The sequence below is a fragment of the Leptonychotes weddellii genome, chromosome 6, assembly GCF_054177405.1.
Source record: "Leptonychotes weddellii isolate Sample4059 chromosome 6, ASM5417740v2, whole genome shotgun sequence".
Taxonomy (NCBI): domain Eukaryota; kingdom Metazoa; phylum Chordata; class Mammalia; order Carnivora; family Phocidae; genus Leptonychotes; species Leptonychotes weddellii.
Genome location: NC_138374.1, coordinates 7218535 through 7239569, shown reverse-complemented (window position 1 = coordinate 7239569; position 21035 = coordinate 7218535). Strand labels below are relative to the sequence as shown.

Sequence of the window (21035 nt, the reverse complement as noted above, 5' to 3'; positions counted from 1 at the left end):
CTGGGTACTGCACGCATGTCCTCGTTCTGTGTTCACAACCTGCCCCGCAACCCGAGACACAGGCTGAGTGTCGTCGCCCTGTCTTAAGAGGAGAAGACTGGCTTCTGGAGAGATTAGGGAGCTTCCCAAGGTTATACAGCCCGGGAGATTTTGCGGCTGGGGCCCAAACCAACCCAGGTCTGCCTGAGCCCAAAGCCCTGTGACCCAACAGGCCTCGGCCCCTGGCCTCCGAGTTTAGGGACTGAGCCAAATCAACAGCTGACGAGAGCAGGGTGTTAGCCATCTGAGCCGATGGGTTTGGGGTTTTGTTTTGATGTTCTGATTGTTTGAGGTGCACGGTGATTTGGAAGGCTGTTAGAAAACTAGTTAATAAGTTACAGGAGACAGAAAGCAATCACGACGCGTAACAGAACAGCAAACAAACGCTCAGGATAAACATGACGGGCCTCACTGCCACGATCAGGAAAAGCCGATGTGGTTACAGAGCACCGCATTGGGCATCCAGAAAATGATAGCAACAACAAACAGGATTCAGGTACTTATTAGAATTTCAGAGCTCCCAGAGTGACCTTTGGGCACCTGCATAAGCTGATAGTCACTGGCTGTTTCAACGATTTTAGCACTTAAATGATGATGTGCTTGTCGGTCGGCCTTCCCGCAATGAGGAGACCCAGGCAGGTTCTAGCTCAAACGTCACTAGTTAGGGAAGCTGGTTTCTCCTCCTTTTGTCATGGTTGTGTTCATACCATTTTAAAATTGGGATGTAATCCACATACCAACAATTCAGTAGTTTTTAGCAGACGCACAAATTCAGTGGACCAGCCAATTCCAGAAGATTTTCATCACCCCAGAAAGTCGCTGTCCGTTTTAACCTGTCAGTTCGCAGGGAGGCTCACGGGAGAAGTCACGGAGATCCCACGCCCACAGGGCACACGGACGGTTCGACTGCATCAGCTCTGTCCAGAGGGCGTGAGCAATGCCTTCTCTCCAGCTACTGCTCCGTGCATCAGACGTCTCGGAGAGCCGGGCTCTGAGAAAAGATCGGGGGCGGACGCTGAGGTGGTGGGCGGCGGGGAGCAGCTGACAGCTCCTGGAGGGGCTCACCGCAGGCTGTGCTGGCCCCGACTTCGCTGAGCGCCCAGAGCCCCCGCCAGCCAGCTTCTCAATGACACGCATGTGAACGGCCTATTTCCTCCACCAGGAGCCCCCAAGAGGTGGGCACGCTCTTGTCTTCCGCTTCAGCCCCCCACTCCATGACATCTCCACTGTCCTGCAGCCACCTGAAGGGTGATTACAAAAATGAAACCCAGAGAGCCCCCGCATCATTCTCCATTTGCTGGCATCCACATTCAAATCACTGATCAATAACTCCCTGACCTCTGATATGGTGCCATCAATAATGATTATGTATATTTTTCCCTACAAGGAAATAAGGCCATTTAACGTGGCCGGGAAGGAGGCCCTTCTGTCTCACTGAATCATAAGCTGTGAATATCTCATCATGAGGAACAATGAAGCAGGACTGGCCGGGCTAGCTCACTTGGAGGCAAAGTCGAGAGCCACCCAAGCCCTACACGTGGGTAACACTGATGAGGCTCATTTTCTGCCAGAGAAGAACATCCAGGTTTGGACCTAAACATGTCCACAAGGATGCAACATCTCCAGCTCACTGAGCTCATTTGGGCTGGGTCGTCTCTTCCCCCTGAGCAGGAGTAGGGTTCTGGGTTCACCTTTGTTTCTTCCAGAGCATCCAATCATGGGTCCTTGGTCAACGTTCATGGAACAAAGGGTAGAACCTCTCAGAGACGATACCAAACATCCCTTTGCTCTACAAACCTGGCATCGTTTACAAAGCACCTTCACACAGTTTCCTGGTGATCCTGATAGCAGGTGTCTTCTGGTAGAGAAGAAAAGGAAGTGCACAGGATCACTAGGCTACCCCTGGGTAAAGCAGCAGCAAAGCCAGGTCTGGATCCCAGGCTGTGGGACCCCACCACAGAGTGTGGCCACTGTCCCACCCCCTCCCTTGAACAGCTTTAACTCGCCAACCTCACTAATCGAGGTCCCTGAAGTGACCTGGTGGTCCAGAGTGGACTGAGCGCCCTCCCCCATGCTGGCCTGGTGGACCCACAGCTCACAGCCTCTGCAGACGGAGCAACGAGGCGGCCCTCTCCCCGGTGTGCCTCGCCCTCCGCAAACAATCTGTTTGGGAATACTCAGGACTGCCGATGACTTTGTAAGCATTTCCCAAAAAAATAAACCGTGTCAGACACACAGGAATCTTCAGCATGACTATTTTTCTCTCCCCAGTAACAAGACCTGGCCCCTCACCAGGCGTTACTCCCGAATGACCACCGGAGCACCTTCACGAGGGCCCGCGCTGTCCTGGCCGGGGCCTGGCCGGCTCACCCTCCCCTCTCTGATGTCTCAGGCCAACCCCCTGGCCCTAGGGTGGCTCCCAGTTCAGCCCTATGAACGTGCCCTCATGCCACTTTTAGGGCTCATTACAGGCATGCCAGTGACACCCAGACAGACTGCTTCTGAGACGCGAAATGCCTCAGTTTGCCAGGAAACAGGCTGCTGAGAGACACTCGACTATAGTCTCCTGCAGGCTGCCGCTGATCCTTCATCCTCCAGGGTCGTAAACACAAAGGCGAGAGTAGGAGCCGGAGGGAGGGAGGCAGGGCATGGACTCGATCCATGGCCGTCACGACCTCTACGCTCCACGGCCTCTCCCCCTACTCCAGCTCCTGCCCACAGAGTTCTCCGAATTTCCCTTGAAGATCACGGACGTTAATGACCGATCCATCAGCGCTGAGGAACAGCCTGCCCTCCAATCCTCGTGCAAACGTGTGGAAGAGAATATGGCACAGGACGCTGGCGTACCAGCACCCCTCTCCTGCCGCAGAACATGTCTGTGGTGCGACGTCAGTGCTTCCAGGGACCTAGAGAAGTTGAGCTGTTTGGAGAAGATCCTCAGCACAGGCTGAGCGACGAGAGAAATTCCTGCCGCAGGTCAGAGGTCTACGGCGATTCAGAAGCTTCGGTCAGCACGGCTTCCTGCCATCTGAGCGCGATGTCGCCCTGGGATCGGCATCTGGCTCTTGCTGATGCGGAGTCCACATTTAGCCACCCAGGAAGACAGGGGTCCTTACCGCTCACAGAGCTTTGCAAAAGTGGGGAGTCATCCTGCTGATGGCTCACTGTCCCGTCCCGCCCAGCATCTGCCCTCAGCTGGAAAGACCTGCTCCACCCACGGTGAAGCCTCCCCAGGGCAGACTGCGCACAGTGGCTGCTGGATGGGAGAGGCCTCACTGGCGACAGCTTGGAAGAGCCATCCCAGCCACACGGCTCCTGATGGTGTGAGGGAGACCTCTGGGTGACTGCGTCACGGCCTGACCCTTTGCACTGCCTGGCTTGTCCCACGATGGGCCCCATAAACCTCCTGCACACACACTGCTGTCTCCACGTCTGCATCCAAGGACCAGCCTCTGAGAAGGAGGACAGCTCGACTCCTCAGTCAAACCAACACGGGCTCAAATCCAGCCTGGCCACTACTAACCAGGTGACGGCAAGTAGGTGACTTAGCCCCACTGAGCCCACACACCTACTTGCCAAGTGTAAGTGAGGCAATGCCTGAACAGGGCTTAGCACAGAGGCAGCCTGGAGTTAACCCTGAGGTCACTTAATTGAGGGCTGTCCCCACTTCCATTGGACATAGGCTCCAGGAGGGCAGACAAGGATTTTGCCCTCCAATGTATGTCCCACATCTATCACTTCAAAGGTGTCCAATAATTGTTCAGTGAGTAAAGGAGTGCTCACCCTGGTTACTATTATTATTTACTACTACTGTGACCTAATAATAATAGCTAATGATTACCTAATATTTTGTGTTTGTCCAGCACTATTTAAATACATTACATATATTAAGTTATTCTCCCAACCCTAAAAGCAGGACTATTTTCCTTCCATCTCACCAATAAGGAATGAGACACAGAGAGGTCAAGCAGCTTGCCAAAGGCTGGTCCCCCAAGGCTATGACTCTATCAAGGTGACCCTGGTTTGCCACTTACTACCCACATGCCCTACCTTCCCCTTTGCAAATGGAGTAAAATCCATGAAACCAGGACTCCTGTCCAAAGGCTTAGCTTCGCTCATTACTCTGTCCAAATGACCAAATGCATTTAAATGGATGCATTTCATTAAATGCTTCATCCCCTCCCTTCCTAGTGCATCGTCATACATAGATTAATTATTGACCCAGTCTAGTGGATTGTTAAAAAGTCAGTTTCTACAAGCAGATAAAGAAAACAAAGCCCCAAGAGTCAAGGCTCAAGGTGCCCGGATCAAAATCAACTTCTCACTCTTAACTGAGCTCACTTCTCCTTCCCATCTGACCCACCCGTCATAAAACGTGAGCACCAAGCATCCTGTGCTGGTCACCGCCATGCCTGGCATTAATATTACGCACAGAACTAAACCCAAAACACAGACACGGTAAAATCCTTAACAGATGGCATGTGACCCCACTCCAAGGGTCCCCTGAACAAACTACGTAAGAGGGCTCAGCACCTTCCAGCCATTTGTCCCAGTTAATGAAGGCGGCCTCTGAATTACGAGGCAAACTCTGTCAACCACTCACAAATGAAGAGGTGGGAAGCTAACGGGAGATGTGCTGAAAAGAACAGTCTTTCCCACTTTAGAATCAAATTAAAGGAAGAAAAATTCTGCTTTTTAATTACGCCAATTTGGCCTAGAAATGCTTCACTTTTTTAAACTGTCATTATCTCTTACGTAGAGAAACTTGCAGCATGAAACTTGGCTGGCCCTTCTGGCCACAAGAACCAGCCTACCCGCCTTCCACTATTCCTCTGTTCTCCTCCAGAGCAGGGAACAACGAACGTACCATTTGCACCTTTCTCTGAAATGTAAAAGTGATTGATTTGATTCTGTGTGCAATCCCAACGTTTTAAAAACCCTCTACCTCGGATCAATTCTAGAAATAAAGGCTAAATGTGAATCTGAAACTAAAGATAAACTCCACCCCTGCCCTCACCAATTTGTAGATGGAAAGAACAGTTTAGCCTAATCCCATTGGCAGCAAGCAACCCCTAGATCCTTCCCCTGCAGAAAAGCAAGGTCACGGAATGAACCAAGTGGGCTGATGGCCTGGGACCCAGTTAGACTAATGGAAACAGGGGTTCCAAGTGTTTGTTTCTTCAAAAAAATCTAAACATTGATATCTATCATCCTTTCCGGCTGGAATGGCGAATAAGCCAGACATTTAAGACAGGCCATGAGTCACGGGTTTCAAAAAAGAAATTCCTATTGTTGCATACTTTTTATCAACGTTTAAAAAGCAATGGAACAGCTGTTGCTGTCAGTAACCCACACAGAAAATGTGCACATGAACACACACCCTCCGCTGCACATGCGCAGGCGCTGTCTGGACACGGTGATGCGCCGGCAGCTTCTCTGCTCCTGGTCACACCGCTGGGGCCCAGGTTCCTGGACGATCAGACAGGGAAATGGGGAGCAGGTGTGGTAGGCAATCATCCCTGTTCCCTGGCATGCACACCCTGCCACCTCCTCCCCTTGAGTGTGGCCTGGCCCTCGTAACTTGCTTCTAACCAACGGAATGTGGTCAAGGTGATGGGCTGACACTCCAGTGATCAGATTACAAAAGATCGTACCTTCTGACCTGCCCGCTGATTCTCTCCCTGGCGGCTCTGATGAAGCAAGCAGCCATGTTGGCAAGACCCAGAAGCAAGGCATTGAGGGTAGCCTCTAGCCAACGGCCAGCAAAGAATGGACACCCTCCTTCCAACAGCCACTGAGGAACTGAATTTTGCCAATAAGCTTAAAAGCATGTGAGTGTGGAAGCAGAGCCTTCCCCAGTCAAGCCTTTGGATGAGACCCCACTGTGGTGAAGCCTTGACTACAGCCCTGGGAGAGATCCTGAAGGAGAAGATGCAGTAAACTGTGCCAGATTCTGACCCACAGAAACTGTGCAATACTAGATGTGTGGTGTTTTAAGCCGCTGAATTTTGGGGTGATTTGTTATGCAGCAGTAGATGACTAACATAGCAGGCAACCCAACAACTGGATTAGCCTCCTGATGCAGGCTGTCACCATGGCATCCTGCCATACCCTCCTCGGCACCACGACATCCACCATTAGAGAGTAAGGGCCTCACTTCTAGGTAAAAGTGCCAGCTCCCAGAGGGTAGGCACTGGGTGGGCCTTCATCCTTCAGGGATATGTATATGCTCAGCACCCAGCACAGTGCCCAACATGTGGTCAGGACTCAATATCTGAATTGATGAACTAGCTCTGTTGAGGACCAGAAAGGTAAGAAATCTTCACTTTCAGTTCCTATAAGACAAAGTATTTGTTCCAAAAAGCAAGCAAACAAAACAAAACATGGTGACTACTTGGAAGTGCTATCTTGTGGCCCTTGATCCTCCTAAAGGAAGGCAGACTTTGACAGGTCCAGCTCCTGGCTCGCTGTCTGAACCTGGGCGGCACCATGACCCTCCCCATTCAAAGGCTTGCCTGATGGCGCTTATGTCCTCAGAGGTAGAATCAGGACTGCAGGAAGAGAGGGACACATGTAGGGAAGTTGACTCCACTCTCCAACAAGAGAACCCATGGTCTTTACCTTTGTCTTCACTGATCTCCCTGTCCAGAATGCTTCTTCCTTTCAACCACGTTCCTTCTTTGTTGACTTGGCAAACTCTTACTTGTCCTTCAAAACCCAGCCTGGCTTCAGCTCCTCCACCATAGCTTTTCCCCACCTGAAGCTCATTCCCTCTTCTGAGCCACTTCTCATCTTCCCTCTTGTTCCAGCTGAATCCACAGACCGTAACAACCAGAGCAATTCCTGTCTTGCAACCAGCCGTGAGTTCCCCATGCCCGGGGCCTAGAACACGGCTGACACACACCAAACAAGCCCAGACACAGACCGGTTCCCACTGCTCTATACCCAGGGAGTGACAAAATGTCGCAGTTTTCGCTCTCTTGGCCCCCTGAGGTTGAGGCGCAGTGTGACCTTCTTCAGAATGAGGAACTAGGGAGATGTGACAGGAAGACATTCGGTGAGCAGAAAGTGCACTCATGAGAGAATGTTCCAACCTTGTGAACTGCAGCTGGGGGCTCTCTGGGGGAGGGAGGCAGAGCAGCTGTGAAAACACCTCAGTGGGCGGCGAGGGGTCACTTAGTCACTGAGCCTTTCCTTTCAAGGCTGACAGTTACATAATCGTGTCTACACAAGAGCACCACTGGTTTGTGTCAACTGTTCTCAGACTGAGGGGGACCCGCCCACTCCGTGAGCAGAAGGGCCAAACTCCTGCCTCCAAAGCATGGGAACTAGCAGGTAGGATGAGGCGAGCTGCTCCAAGGTCAGTGTCTGCCTCAGAACTGGACCAGATGGATTCCGGAGGCTGAGAGGAGAACAGAACCAGAGTGGAACCATCTGGGGCATATAGATGTGCCTTATGGTGTAGCACCAAGAGGGCTGCTGGGATGGAGACGGAGGGGGATAATCCAGCTCCCCTCTGACCAGGTCACACTGAGGGCCGCAGGGGCCACTTTGAGAACTCCACGGAAGGGACACAGAGATAAATTCAGGGAGGAGCGAGCAGGGCAGGACTTTGAGGCATGTCCTTCCGGGGACAACAATGTGAAACAAACGAAGCAAGATGTAAGACACGCACACACACAAACACACCATTTAGCTGCATAGGTAAGCAGTCTGGAAGAAAATACATCCAATATAAATAACAGCTATCTGGTGGGAGATTGTAGGTGCTTTTTATAATAGTTTTCATTTATAGCTTTCCAGTGTACTTCCTAAAATTTCCACAACAAACATGTCTTATTATCATCATTGGCAAGGATGTGAGGCCAGGAATGCATGCCCATCCAAGGAAGGTACTCACAGAGTCTATTAGATTCCTAGGGCTGCTGTAACAAACTACCACTATCTCATGGCTTGTCACTGCAGGAATTTATTCTCTGACACTTCTGAAAGATGCAAGTCTGCAATCCTGGTGTCAGCAGGGTGGGCTCCTACTGGGGGTTCCAAGGCAGGGTCCATCCTAGGCTTGTCTCCAACTGCCAGTGCTAGCTGACAACCCTAGGCATTCCTTGGCCTGCAGACACGTCACTCCAATCTCTGCCTCCACCATCACATGGTGCTCTCCCTGTGTCCAAATTTCCTCTTCTCACAAGGACACCAACCACCGGATCAGGGGTCACCCTAATCCAATAGGACCTCTTCTTAACTTGAGTCCATCTGCATAGACCCTTGTTTTCAAATAAGATCACACTCACATGTATGGGGGGGGTGGGCTAGAACTTCCAACATATCCTTGTGAAGGGCCTAATTCAACCCGTAACAAGAGGCAGGCAGAAAAGGGAGACACAGAGGGTTGGGTCTGCTTCAACATCGGGCAGCCTCTCCTGCATGCGGAGAGTGTCCCTTGGGTCTATGTGGCTCTACAGGGACAAAACGGATCCAGGGTGGATGCTCCCAAAAGACAGACTTGATTTCAAAACAGGAAGAGTACTGTCACAGAGCTGGACTGGTCATCTTGGGTGGGGGACTCCCACTCGAGGGTCCTGGAGCAGGCTGAGGGCCCCTCTCTCTGATGGGATGGTATCACGCAGATTGTTGCACTAAGTGATTTTCAGGTCCCGGAAGTCCCCAGCTTCTGCGATCCCCGCTGGCTTCATCATGACTCAAGCCTCGCCAGTGCTGGCCCGGCCACCCCCATGCTCAGTCTCACGTGAGCTGTGCCTCAGCCCAGTGGGTGACCCCTGCTTTTTTACGACAAAGCAGCCCTGCCCGTCATCTCTCCTCCTTTTGGTCTTTCAAGCAGGAGACCGAACTCTCAGAGCTGACAGGGATAAAGGCCTCACTCAGGTCAGGACAGAAGGAATCGTGGGAGCCAAACCCCTTGGCAAACCCTGACATCCCGATTCCAAGGGGGTTTCGTGCGCCCTCACAGTACCCGAAGAGGTCCCCAGGTCAAACAGGCCGGAGGCTGAAGGCCCACAGGCCACGGTCAGAAGATCTAAGAAAACAATCCACAATTTGTTTAGACCCAGTGAAGATTGCACCAACAATAACATTTACATAAGAAATAACAGCAACATTGCAAATTAAGCTTGTTTATTTAAAAAAAAAAGAGGGAAGATCTTGTTCATGATGAGAAGGCAGGCTGTTCTTCAAAACTGCCTTTTCGCCCCAAATACAAGAAATCCAAAGTGCTCACCTCTCCACAGGGTCCCTGAGCATGACGATCAGTTTTGCGTCTGGCTGAAAGGCGTGGATGAAGTCCTGGGTCAGAAAGGGCGGCTCTCCATCTGTGCTGTTGTCATAGAAGAAGGTCCAGGCATTATTGTCCCACATGGTGGAGGCGCTGGCCTCCCCTAGAAACACAGAACACTGCAAATGAGCAGCGCTGAGTTACGCGCTCCCACGGGGCAGCCTGTGCTAGGGACCAAACCCGCCTCCACCGGGGGCACACGGGACTCCAGGAAGAGGAAGCTGACAAGGCCCCTCTGCCACAGTGACCTTCCCCGCTCCCACCCAGAGGTCTCTGTCTGGAAATCAAAGTGATCAAGGCAACACTGAGCATCTGCTTCCTCCCAGCTCCTCTCCAGGATGTATTAAAAAAAAAAAAACAAAAAAAAAAACAACGCTCTCCCAGCATCTGGCCTCCCAATTTCATGATATTTGACATTGCTCATGGTGCACAGATCTGTGGCATTTTAAAGGCCCACTGAGAATGTACTAGATGGTTCCCTTCAAAAAGCACCAGGGATGAGGGAGTAGTTTGGGGTAGCTGACACTCCTTAGGAAATTAGATGCAATCTGCATCAGATTTTCCATGAAATCACAACCCATGGCTGGTCCCGGGCACACTCTGAGACCAAACGAGAGGAAGAGTTTATGGGAGGGTTCACAGGACCTCAGTCTGGAGGGTGCTGTGTCCTGCGTGCCTGCCCACCCCATGGCCCTGTACACAGCTGGCACTCACTCTGTGCTGCCTGGGTGGACAGGGAGTGGGTCCAGCCCTTTCTTATCATGGTCTGTATGAATGAAGGATGAAATGTTAAATACACATTCTAGGACAGCCATGAGGCCAAGATATACACATTTCAACATCTCTTGCTCAGATACTTGAACCAATTCCCTATTTTTTTTAGAAGACTCTTCAGAAATTTAGAAAGAAAGGCAAATCAATCAATTACATACAAATTCAATTTCCCAACATTTTACATGGGTATTTGATACATCTCAAAGCCACTTATTCAGGGAAAATCTGAGCCAAAAGACTAGTGTCTTTGATCAGTGATGAGTGCATCACAATAATGCAGGGAGTTGGCAGGGCCTTATCTATTCTGTTGATGTGCAATCACATTCAGGTGAGCATTTCTGTTCTGGTCTTTCCTTTTTTCTTTTTTTTTAAAAGATAATACCTTAGGATACAAGAAAGACAAGTCAATCAGAAGTCCTTTGAAAATTCTACTCACAATGAATATAAGAATATTAGAACAAGAGAAGTATCTAAAATGAAGGCACAATTCTGTCAAATCTCATAAACAAAGTACTTCTACAACCATAGAAACATTTGTCCATCTGCTAGTCCATCTGTCCGTCTGTCCATCCATCCATCCATCCAACCATTCATTCACCCTCTGTTCATTTCATATCCATCCATCCAGAAAGCATTCATCTGGTGTCTACTAGGTGCCTGGCACCGTGCTTGGCATTAGGGATAGAGGAGGGAAATAAGACAGACTATCCCGTCTCCTCTCCGACCTCACAATCTAGGGGAGGCTGATAACTCCATAAACAATCAGCTCCCCAGATGAGCACTTAGACAGGGCAGAGCAAGGTGCCATGAAAGCAGAGGCAGGGGCCTTTCAGTGTGTCTAGAGCCCCACCTCTGAGAACCTGGCCACTCGAATCCTTCGGGACTCCAGTCATTAGCCCACCACTGAGGAAAGGCTCTCTCTGACCCCTGGGCCGAGATGAAGACCGACCCTTACGCTGTACCAAAGATCTAACCAGAGGAAGCTGAAGCAGAGCTGAATCACATTCCAGGGCAAGAATGGAGCTGGTCCGACAAGCCCAATGTACAGATGTGCAGGCTGAGTTCAGGAACAGGAAGAGAGACACGTGGCACAGAGCTGGCTGGTGGCATGGGCGGGGCTAGCTGCAGCCTTTCCCTACGCCTCTCCACTACATAAAACTCCCCAAACTCTGCTTTAGGTAAATATCAGAGCAGCGAATGTTTTCTTTTTCCTTTTTAAATCTGGAAGTAGGTAAAATTAGAAAACCAAACTAAGGCTTTCCTTTTTCATTCATTATCTTAGGCTCTATTTCCTAGCCCGAGGATGTATATTTTTAGCTCTTTCATAAGAACATGAGATTCTCTCAGAAGCATACGGTGTGGGAGTCACAGTCAAATATTAATTAGACTTGTGATCTGAAGTGTGTGGACCCAAGGCTGCAAGAAAATAGCTAGTAGCCAATTCACACCAGGGTGGGGGTGATGTCTGATCTCATCTGGCTCTCAGAACTTGATTTGAGTTAAAAAACAAAACAATAAATAACTCAGGGTTTAGGCATGTAAGCCTATCTCCTAGGAGAGGAAGAGTCAAAAGCAAAGAGCCATCTTTGATTACAATTCCTCTTAGTTGCTAACAGAGTCATTGAATTTGGAGAATCAAAATATAATAGATTTAGGAAAATAAAAATACAGACTGCTGCCTCAGGTAACCAATTTAAGGAAACTATGTGGCCAGATTTCTCTCTTTCAGAAGGTGTAAGTAGACAAATGTCTTCTCCTAAGCTGAATCCAATACAAAGAGTGAATAGTTAGGTTTTTTAATAAAAAATGTTCTTATGAATTAAAAAAAAATGATTATTAATCAAGCCACCTCATTTTGAATGTCTAAAGGCATTAACTTGACAGTGGCTAGGCTATTTCAACAGCAATTAGTCGCCAACAATGCATTAGGGCTGTATCTGTTTCTGGAGTAATTGCCTCTGTCTTCACAGGGCCCTGGGGCCAGGGATTCCAAAAGCCACAGTATTAAATCAATGACTAATTGGTTACCTGTGCTTATGATCCCCCATCCAAACTTAGATCAGTATGTCATAAAAAGAAACCAAGCACGTGTGCTTAATTTAAATAAAAACAAAGAAATGTCAACTTTTAGAAAAAAACCATTACAGGTACATGGGAGTCTCCACAGACCTAAAAAGTCTGCTAAACATTTCTGCTTTACAGAAATTGTGTCAGTGATGTGAACGCTTTACACAGGGGTGAGAGCGACGGCCAGGTCGGGAAGGTGGCAGGCATCCTGCAAATGTTCCGCAGGCCAGAGCAAAAGCCGGGCCAGCCCCAGAGCAGAAGGGTCCCCGTGGGAGTGGGGGCTGGGCCCAGGGCAGGAGCGGCCCCAATGGGGAATCACACAGAAGCCGTACCAATAATGATTCTAGTCATCCTGCTCTGCTCCTTTGCAGAGCCAGCCTGCAGGCCTTGATGAATCTGGTGTGCGGCCAGGTCAAAGAGGTCCAGGTAATCTTCCACGGGGTAGCGGTCCCGAAGCCCATCTCTCAGGCGGACAATCCCTACAAGAACCAAGAAGCAGGAGTTACTGAGGACGAAGCAGCCACTGCTGGGGGGGTGGCCTCCTGGGGAGTGACTGAGAGGGATGTAAAGGCCCAGGGGCCCAGATGCAGCAGCCGAGGCTCCACCCAAGTGAGCTGCCGGAAGGGGCTCGCAGAGAGAATGTTTGCAAATTGGCTGTCCTCGCTAACCTGCTCACTTCAAGGGGTGGAAGACCACTATTCAGGTGCAAATGGCGGCTTCCAGGATGGCACACCTGTTCAAGAACGATCAACGCATCTGCTTGGAGGGCCAGACTTTGGGGCTGGCTGAGAGGTGCACCAGGTGGGGCCCTGAAGTGGCTGAGCAGCAACAGCATCCAGAATGCACACACTGTATCAAACAGGAATGGGAGGTTCTTTTTTTAAGATTTTATTTATTTGAGAGAGAGAGACCGAGCAGGAGAGGGGCAGAGGGAGAAGAAGGCTCCCCGCTCAGTGGGGAACCCGACATGGGGCTCAATCCCAGGACCCTGAGCCAAAGGCAGACGCTTAACCAACTGAACCATCCAGGTGCCCCAGAAAAGGGAGTTTTTATCTGAGCTTCTATCTCTGGCCTGTTTGAGCAAGCAGCTTGTCTGTCCAAACAAGGGGAATTGTCCCGGAATCCCGAGACAAACGGTTGAACTCACTAGTTATTCTGCCTTTGACCAATGCAGCCGAAATTTGCCCCTTGCCTTAAAAATGGGTCAATTTTGCATGCAACTCTATTAACAACACACTACCCCAAACCACAGCCACCATGGTTAATGGAAAGTGGAGAGAAAACGTCCACAGAGCAAGAGGTTCGAAGAGACTCTGAGTACCGGATCCCAGAAGCACGCCCCCGAGCTTCCCTCGTCCCCGCCAGCGGGAGGCTGGTTCTCATTAGGGCAAATGGTGAGCTGTGCAGGGAGAGCACCCCACGTTAAACCATGGCTCCCACAGCTGCCTCTGCCAAACCACAAAAGACACATTTACACTTCTGTTCGTTCACTCCAGGAAGAACATCAAAAGGATTAAGTCAATTTGTCAGGAAACAAACAGGACTTGGTCTAAACTTAGGCTCTATGAAGGAAAACTTTTAAGATGCCCTTCAAGCAACCTGGTCCTTTACATGAAAACACGCCCTCGAGTCCCGCCCCAGCTTTGGCATTTGTCCAAGTGACCAAACGTCTCCTGGCAGAAGGCAAAAGGTTAAGAGGAGGAAACAGTGACCTGAGGGCTGTGGGGTGGCTCGGGCTGGGTGGGGGCCATGTCCACAGTCGCCCCTGTGAGCAAGGGGTGCTGTGAGCAAGGTCGCCCAGAATCACGTCCATGTGATTTTCCTTCTGAGCTTGAGGCAGAGGGACGAAGCAGGTCAGAGAAAAAAATGAGGCCCAAAGCAGCTCGAAGATGTGTTCACAGCCCTCGGAGGAGCCAGCCAGAAGCTCAAACCTCACCCCGTGTGGCAGCCTCTCTTCCTACAGGGTCCCCCTGGGGCAGGGGGATGCTCAGGAAGCCACTGTGCAGAGCTGGGGGGGGGGGCAGCCCCAGGAAAACGCCCACCTGGCACCTGGCACTTACCACTCACCGCCGGCCCGTGTACCAGAGCTCTTCAGGACAAGAACGGCTGCCATTCTGCACCCTTCCCCTTGCCCTGCATACAGCTGGCACTTAATAAATGCTCTCTGGGTGGCTGGGAGCTGGGTCCAGCCCCGTGGATGTTTGTGCGGGGGGGGGGGGAGGCGCAGTAAAGAACTGCCTGCTTTCTGTGTCTCAGGGTGTTTCCTCACCTTCTGCCCTGCCTCTGGGAAGGCCCTGAGCACCGCGCCCGGCGTTGGCCTCACCAGACGTGCGGCGGTGCGCCAAGCGGGGCTTAAGGACTAAAGAACTGGGGCAGGAGGCGGGGACAGGAAGAGGCGCTGCGCGCGCACGCACGCCCCGCCCCTCGCGGTGACCCCTCGCGCTCACCAAAGCGCTTCCGTGTCCACCAGTGGGGCTCCTTGATGGCGGAGAACTTGACTTCCGGGTGCAGCCGCAGGCGGTCGTAGAGGTCGGTGGTGCCGCACTTAGGCTGCCCGATGATGTAGAAGCGCGGCAGGCAGCGGAGGCGGAAGTGCTTCCCGCTGGCGTGGGACAGGTGGCCCCAGAAGGCCTTGCGCAGGGCGTCAAAGGTGGAGCGGAAGCGCTTGGAGTAGAGCACGTAGGAGTTGGTCAGGTACGGGTCGGTGGTGTTCCTGCCCGTGAACTCCTCGTACCAACAGGGGCTCTTGCTATTTGGAAGAAATTTATTGGGGATTACTGAAAACATCTGCAACGAAAGAGAAAGAGAGGGAGAGACACACGGAGGGGGGAAATTAGCAAAAACATGTTCTAACCATGATGCGGTCATGCCCTGATCCTCGCTAGAGTGCTCACATTTGAAGTTTTATTTGACAATGGCTAAACACTAAAATAAAGCAAAACTTGGTACATGGCCAAGACCATGTTTTTCCTTAGCCCAAAATAAAACTAAAATTTGGAGAGAATGAAGATAAAAGCTTACTCAAAATCCATCCTACATGCACACGCCAGCGCACACAGCAATCTAATTAAATTTCACAGTTGGAATCTTTTTACTAGTTGTGTATTTAAATGACCATTAGAGACAAAAATACTAATTAGGACACAATAGAAACAGGATGATGGTGATCTACAAAAACAAGTTTAACCACCATGGCGGCATTTCAAGGCCTCCAATGGAATTATGAGAAGGGTGGTCCCTGGGTATGTCTAGCTTCGCCATTCAGTACCTCGAATTTCCTCCTTGGTGTAAACATGGTGAACAGACAGCCCTCTTCCAGGGCCTTCTGACCTGTGAGTCTGTCAAATTATCCTTGTTACACCTGAGACATTTTTTGGTCATTTTTCTTTACTGTGTTCCCAAAGACGGTGACAGAAAAGGAAGCATCTATTTTTAAAATTCAATCTGTCAGTCAGTTGAGATTAGCACAAGGCTACTCACGTGCAATTCCTGCTTCTTGAGATCTTCTATGTCTGGGAGCTGCCTGGTCGTGAATTCTATCCTGGCTGTGATGCTGTTGATAATTAATTTAATGCTTGGGTAGTCTTTCACGTATGAAATATTATTTACAGAGGGTTGGTGATGATGCTCTTTCATGTCACTAGGGTTTTCTCCGTCCATCAAGCTGGGATTGCTGGGGAAAGCTCCATAATGGAAAGGCGAGGAGATCAGAAGCTCTTGGTGGGCCCCAGAAAGGATGTACGATGCCATCACCAAGGTCATGATCATCAATCCAAACACGAGGCTACATCGCTTCCCCTTCTTGAAGCGCAGAAACCTGCCCCAGCTCTCATTCCCCTCGGCCCTTACCTCGAGAACAGCAAGCAAGTTCATCTGTTTACCGTCCACCCGGAGCACAATTTTGTTCTCTCCTTTGCACGCAGGGCACTCCGGGTGACCGTGAAGGGGGCCTCCTCCGCAGCCAACCTGCTGTTTGTGCTCGTTGTTGGGCAACAACTGTATGCAGCAATTAATGCAGTGCCTCATGGTAATGCCCTTGGACGGCTGGCCCACAGAGCCATGGGCGAGGCCCTGAGGAGCCCGGATGCATGCAAGTTGTGCTGGAAAAACTTATTTAAGGATGTCTTTCGATTAGATAAGATGGTTTTAAGGCACAAGCAATGGAAACAAATAGAATATAAAAATGAGCAGGCACCAAAGCCCTGGAGAATGAGGAAGGGCCTTCTTTGGTTCAACTCCAAAAGACAGCAAAAAGAAGTGATCTCCAACTGTCATGTTCTGTAAGAGCTACTGCAATCTTAGGGGAAAAAAGCCCACATGTGTGGGAGCAATTCTGCCTGTCCTTCAGGTTTTTCCCATGGCACAAAATGAAATGGAAGAATTCTCGCTGGAGAACATGGAGAGACCCAGGAGATTAGAAGAGATCATGATCTCAGCAAGGGATGGGTCGGCCTGCCATCCTTGGAGAGGCCCGTGAAGATTTCTTTTTCTACATCCCGTGCTCCTTTAAAATGTTTCCTCTTCAAGGGGAGCAAAATCTTTAAAATGTCAGATTACCTGAACAACAAAGAAAAGAGGTTTTATTACATGATGTGATGATAGCCATAACCCTGGGATCACCTTCCCAGGAGAGAAGCTCTCTTTTCCACTCCTAGGTTTCAGTCTGCTGGGTCACAAGCAAGTCATAGAAAATCACATGGGATAAAAGGAGAGCTTTCTGGTCCCTGGTGCTTGGCTTTGGGGTTCAATCTCTGCCACCAAATGTGGCTCCAGCACCAGCCCCACCAGCACCACGTCAAACACCTCATATTTTGCACAGCCCATATATCCTCAAATGTCCCAGCCACGCTAAAGCTAAGTACCGAATCCCCGAGTCTCAAGACTTCATAGTCATTCCCAGATGCATGAATGGTCAGTGACTGTAAGTTGAGAGATGAACTGAAGTATCTGCGCTTAATATCCAAAAAGCAGCCTGGTTAGGGTAGGAGCATGCAGAGAAAATGTTTTTTCTCTCCCAATAGCACCCATAGTCTCTTTTTATTTTTATTTTATTTTATTATGTTAATCACCATACATTACATCATTAGTTTTTGATGTAGCGATCCATGATTCATTGTTTGCATATAACACCCAGTGCTCCATTCAATACGTGCCCTCTTTAATACCCATCACCAGGCTAACCCATCCCCCCACCCCCCTCCCCTCTAGAACCCTCAGTTTGTTTCTCAGAGTCCATAGTCTCTCAGCACCCATAGTCTCTTACGAGAACTAACCTTTATTATCAGTTTACGAGGCAAAAGTTAATGAAAATTTAGAAACACTGGAATGATTCTCTCCTTCAGTAGAGTGCATCATATAAAAAAACCATCTGACTTTAAGTTATTAAGCAATTAAACCCAACGTGCAGTATTCCCCTGAGTAACATAACACTCAGACCCTGAAATCATTTTTCACTTTCATCATCCTGCGGAAAACATGATTCTTAAAAATCCATTAACAGAATTCTGTGGTTATAAAATGTATTGTTGCCCAAATGATGACACTTCTTTTTAGATGTTGTAAAAACAGCAAAAAAGGAGACTTAGTTTCCAATAATGGCAGACCACCACTAACCAGCTGTGTGACCTCCAGTGGGCCATATAACGTCTCTGAGCTTTTCCTCCCTGCCCAGTAAAATTAGGGTAAAACTACCTCCCTTATAAGCTTGCAGCAAGTACTAAATTAGTTAACACACATAAAGAGTTTGCTTAATGCCTACACATAGTTATTAGCGTCCCCTAAAAGGTAGGCAACATTAATAATAGCATCATCAATGACCATTACGATTATGATTTTTAATTGTCAGTGAATGCCAAGAATGTTCAAAGTGGAATGAAAGATGGGAGATCCTATCACATTATTTTTCCTTAGGGCTTGAGAATTACCCAAAGGCAGTAGACTCACCTCCAACTTGACACACACACAGCCCTCAAATAATCCTACCTGTCCCCAGAGAAGGTGGAATTAACCAACCCTGAGTTAAAGCCTCCTTGTATTGGCTGGAAGGCTGAATAATGAGGACTCACCAGCAGGAAACTTCCCTTCCCTTGGACGGAAAGGCCTGTGCTTTATCAAAATACACTGATCAAGAAATAGCCAAGCAGTGCTTCCTAAAGTGTCTCCCACTGAGTGTTCTGCACATTGTTCTTATGTGTTCTGTGCTTAAATTACTCGGAGAAAAGGTAAGATGGAGGCAAACAGACTTCTTTACAACAGGACTTTTGGGGGCCTTTAATATGCTCATGAGCCCTGTGAATCCACAGGAGAGGAATATAAGATGCAAAATTTCCAAAACATAAATGGCCACGGAATTCTCACTAATGTCGCAAGGAACCAGCTTGTGAAAATGCTAGTTAGGGGAGGCCAATATTGGGGTCAGGGCAGTTCTGGGAAGAGCAGAGGAGTGGGGGCATGCGGGAGCAAACTGTTCTGGAACCAGGCCAACACCCAGGGCTCCACCGCCCACACATCTCTTGAGAGCAGTTGGAGGGACGTGACAGGAGCCTCAAGGCTCAAATCCCTGCCTCCCATTCACTCAACCACCCTTGACCCATCACTTGGTACAAACAATTCTTCCAAACCAAAGAAACAAAAGGGCAAGATCCCCTACTTGGAAATCCTATCGCTAAGCCAAGAAAACATTTTTTTACATGTTAAAAAGACAAGGCCAAGCGGGGCTAAAAGGAGGCTCCAACCAGGATCTCAGTGGGGAGTATGTTCACACCCTTCTGTGTCTCTGGCTGCAGAAAGTCTAATTAGATTTTTTTAGCTCCAAGACAAGAATGTACAAAATCTGGACCCAACAGAATGGGCAAAATATTCCTAAACAAAAACACAGCTTTCTTCTTACAAGCCAAGTAAGTAAAGAGATGTGGGTCGTCAGGGAAGCTGACAGGCTCAACAGGGAGGCTCCGGGACATGGTGAGCCCAAGCATTTATACCCCTGGGCAGGCTGCACCCTCCAGCCAGACCTCTACTCCAGTCTTGCTTCTTAAACATAAAACAGCTCGGGAGCCGAGACCTGGGGCGACAACTCATTCACCTGTTTGTTCCTTTGTTGGGCAGATCTCTTCAGAAGGGGAGCTTGGAGCAGGCACTGCTGTAGATGCAGTGGGGTTGTGGAGACCCAAAGCCAACATAAGATGGGGGGGCGGGTAACAGAATAAAAAATAAACGTGGTCTTTGTCCCCAGTTCCTGGCAAACAGCTTCTAAAACCCTTGGAATTTCCTAAGTGAAGGGGTGAGAGGAGCATCTTTTTTGTTCTTCATGACAAGCCTCATTCAACCACAGCTGAATTTATGCTGATGAGATGACTCTTAGGGGAACCCCTGATAGCTTCAGGATGGGGCTGGTGCCCAGAAAGCCTAAGCCTCTATTAGACAGAAGGTTGGAACTTACAGCCCCACTTCCCCAACCTCCAGGGAGGTGAGTGAGTTAATCATCAAGGGCCAATGATTTATTAATCATGCCTATGTAATGGAACCTCCATCAAAAGCCCCGAAGTGACAGGAATCGGAGAGTTTTCTAGTTGGTGAACGCATGGAGGGGCTGGAAGGGTGACTCCCTTCCCCTCCCCCCATGTCTTACCCCAGGCATGTTTTTCATCTGGTTATTCCTGAGCTGTATCCTTTATAACAAACTGGTAATAGTAAATAAGGCACTTTCCTGAGTTCTTGGGAATTATCAGACCTGAGGAGGGCCTTGTGAGAACCTCGGAATTTGTAGCCAGATCAGACAGAAGTTGGGTAGCCTTGGGACCCCATACTTGTAACTGGCATCTGAAGTTGGGGCAGTCTTGGGGGACTGAGCCCTTAACTTGTGGGGTCTGTGCAAGCTCAGGGTATTTCCTATGGGAACTGAACTGAATTGTAGGGCAATTCAGCTGGTGTCTGGAGAGCTGGGGCTTGTTTGCATGGGGAAACAATATAAAACTATCTTATAAGTTTTGGGCGCCTGAGTGGCTCAGATGGTTGGGCGTCTGCCTTCGGCTCAGGTCGTGGTCCCGGGGTCCTGGGATCGGGTCCCGCATCGGGCTTCCGGCTCAGCGGGGAGCCTGCTTCTCCCTCTGACCCTCTCCCCTCTCGTGCTGTTTCTCTCTCGCTCGCTCTCTAAAAAATAAATAAAATCTTTAAAAAAAAAAAAAAACTATCTTATAAGTTTTACCAAAACATATGACCAGTATCTAGTGTGTAAAATACCCCTTGATGATGTCGATTAAAAATAAGTCCTATGACCATATCCCATACACAACCAGGGCCCTTGTCAGTGCAGGGCCTGGAGCTTTGAGGCTTCCAGACCAAGCCCTGGCTGACTGGACGGTAGTGGTACAGAAGAAACCACGACAGGGAGGCTTTTCCCCACCTGGAGCTTATATCCCGCCAGGATTTAGGGGCTACAGGGCAACAGACAATGAATGTGACAAAGGAATGAGATCATCTCAGACACCAATAAAGGCTATGAAGAAAATACAAAAGGAGAATACAATGAAACCATGACAGCAGGCATTCTCTAATGCAGCACTAGGGCCAGATCATTCTTCATGGTCAGGGGCTGTCCTGTGCGCTGACCTCCACCCCCAGGTGAGACTTGCAGCCTGACAGGAAAGGAGGTCCAGCAGCAGGATGTCCAGAGAAGAGTAGTTGGGAGGGAATGCCTGAATGACGAGAAGGAAGCCAGCCACATGGAGATCAGGAGAAGTATTGTGCTGAGATTTGTCCGAGTGCAAAAAAGGATGCACGCCAAATATTCTCTCAAAAGGATCTTTACAAGATGTACAACTATCAACTAATGTAACGCAGTGAAGAAAAATCAAATTAATGTGAC

At 49.4% G+C, this 21035-nt stretch overlaps 1 protein-coding gene across 6 annotated transcripts in view; it reads right to left on the bottom strand.

Annotated features, from left to right (window-relative positions):
* The window catches only part of CHST15 (carbohydrate sulfotransferase 15), a 76491-nt gene that overhangs the window by 17195 nt on the left and 38261 nt on the right, over positions 1-21035 (bottom strand). For all 6 annotated transcript variants that reach the window (XM_081823330.1, XM_081823332.1, XM_081823333.1 and 3 more), the window contains exons 2-5: positions 15653-16729; positions 14620-14959; positions 12505-12651; positions 9278-9434 (exon numbers count right to left, since the gene is read on the bottom strand). In XM_081823330.1, coding sequence (XP_081679456.1) covers positions 9278-9434; positions 12505-12651; positions 14620-14959; positions 15653-16198 — 1190 coding nt within the window. In that variant the 5' untranslated portion in view covers positions 16199-16729. The remainder of the gene's footprint in view (positions 1-9277; positions 9435-12504; positions 12652-14619; positions 14960-15652; positions 16730-21035) is intronic.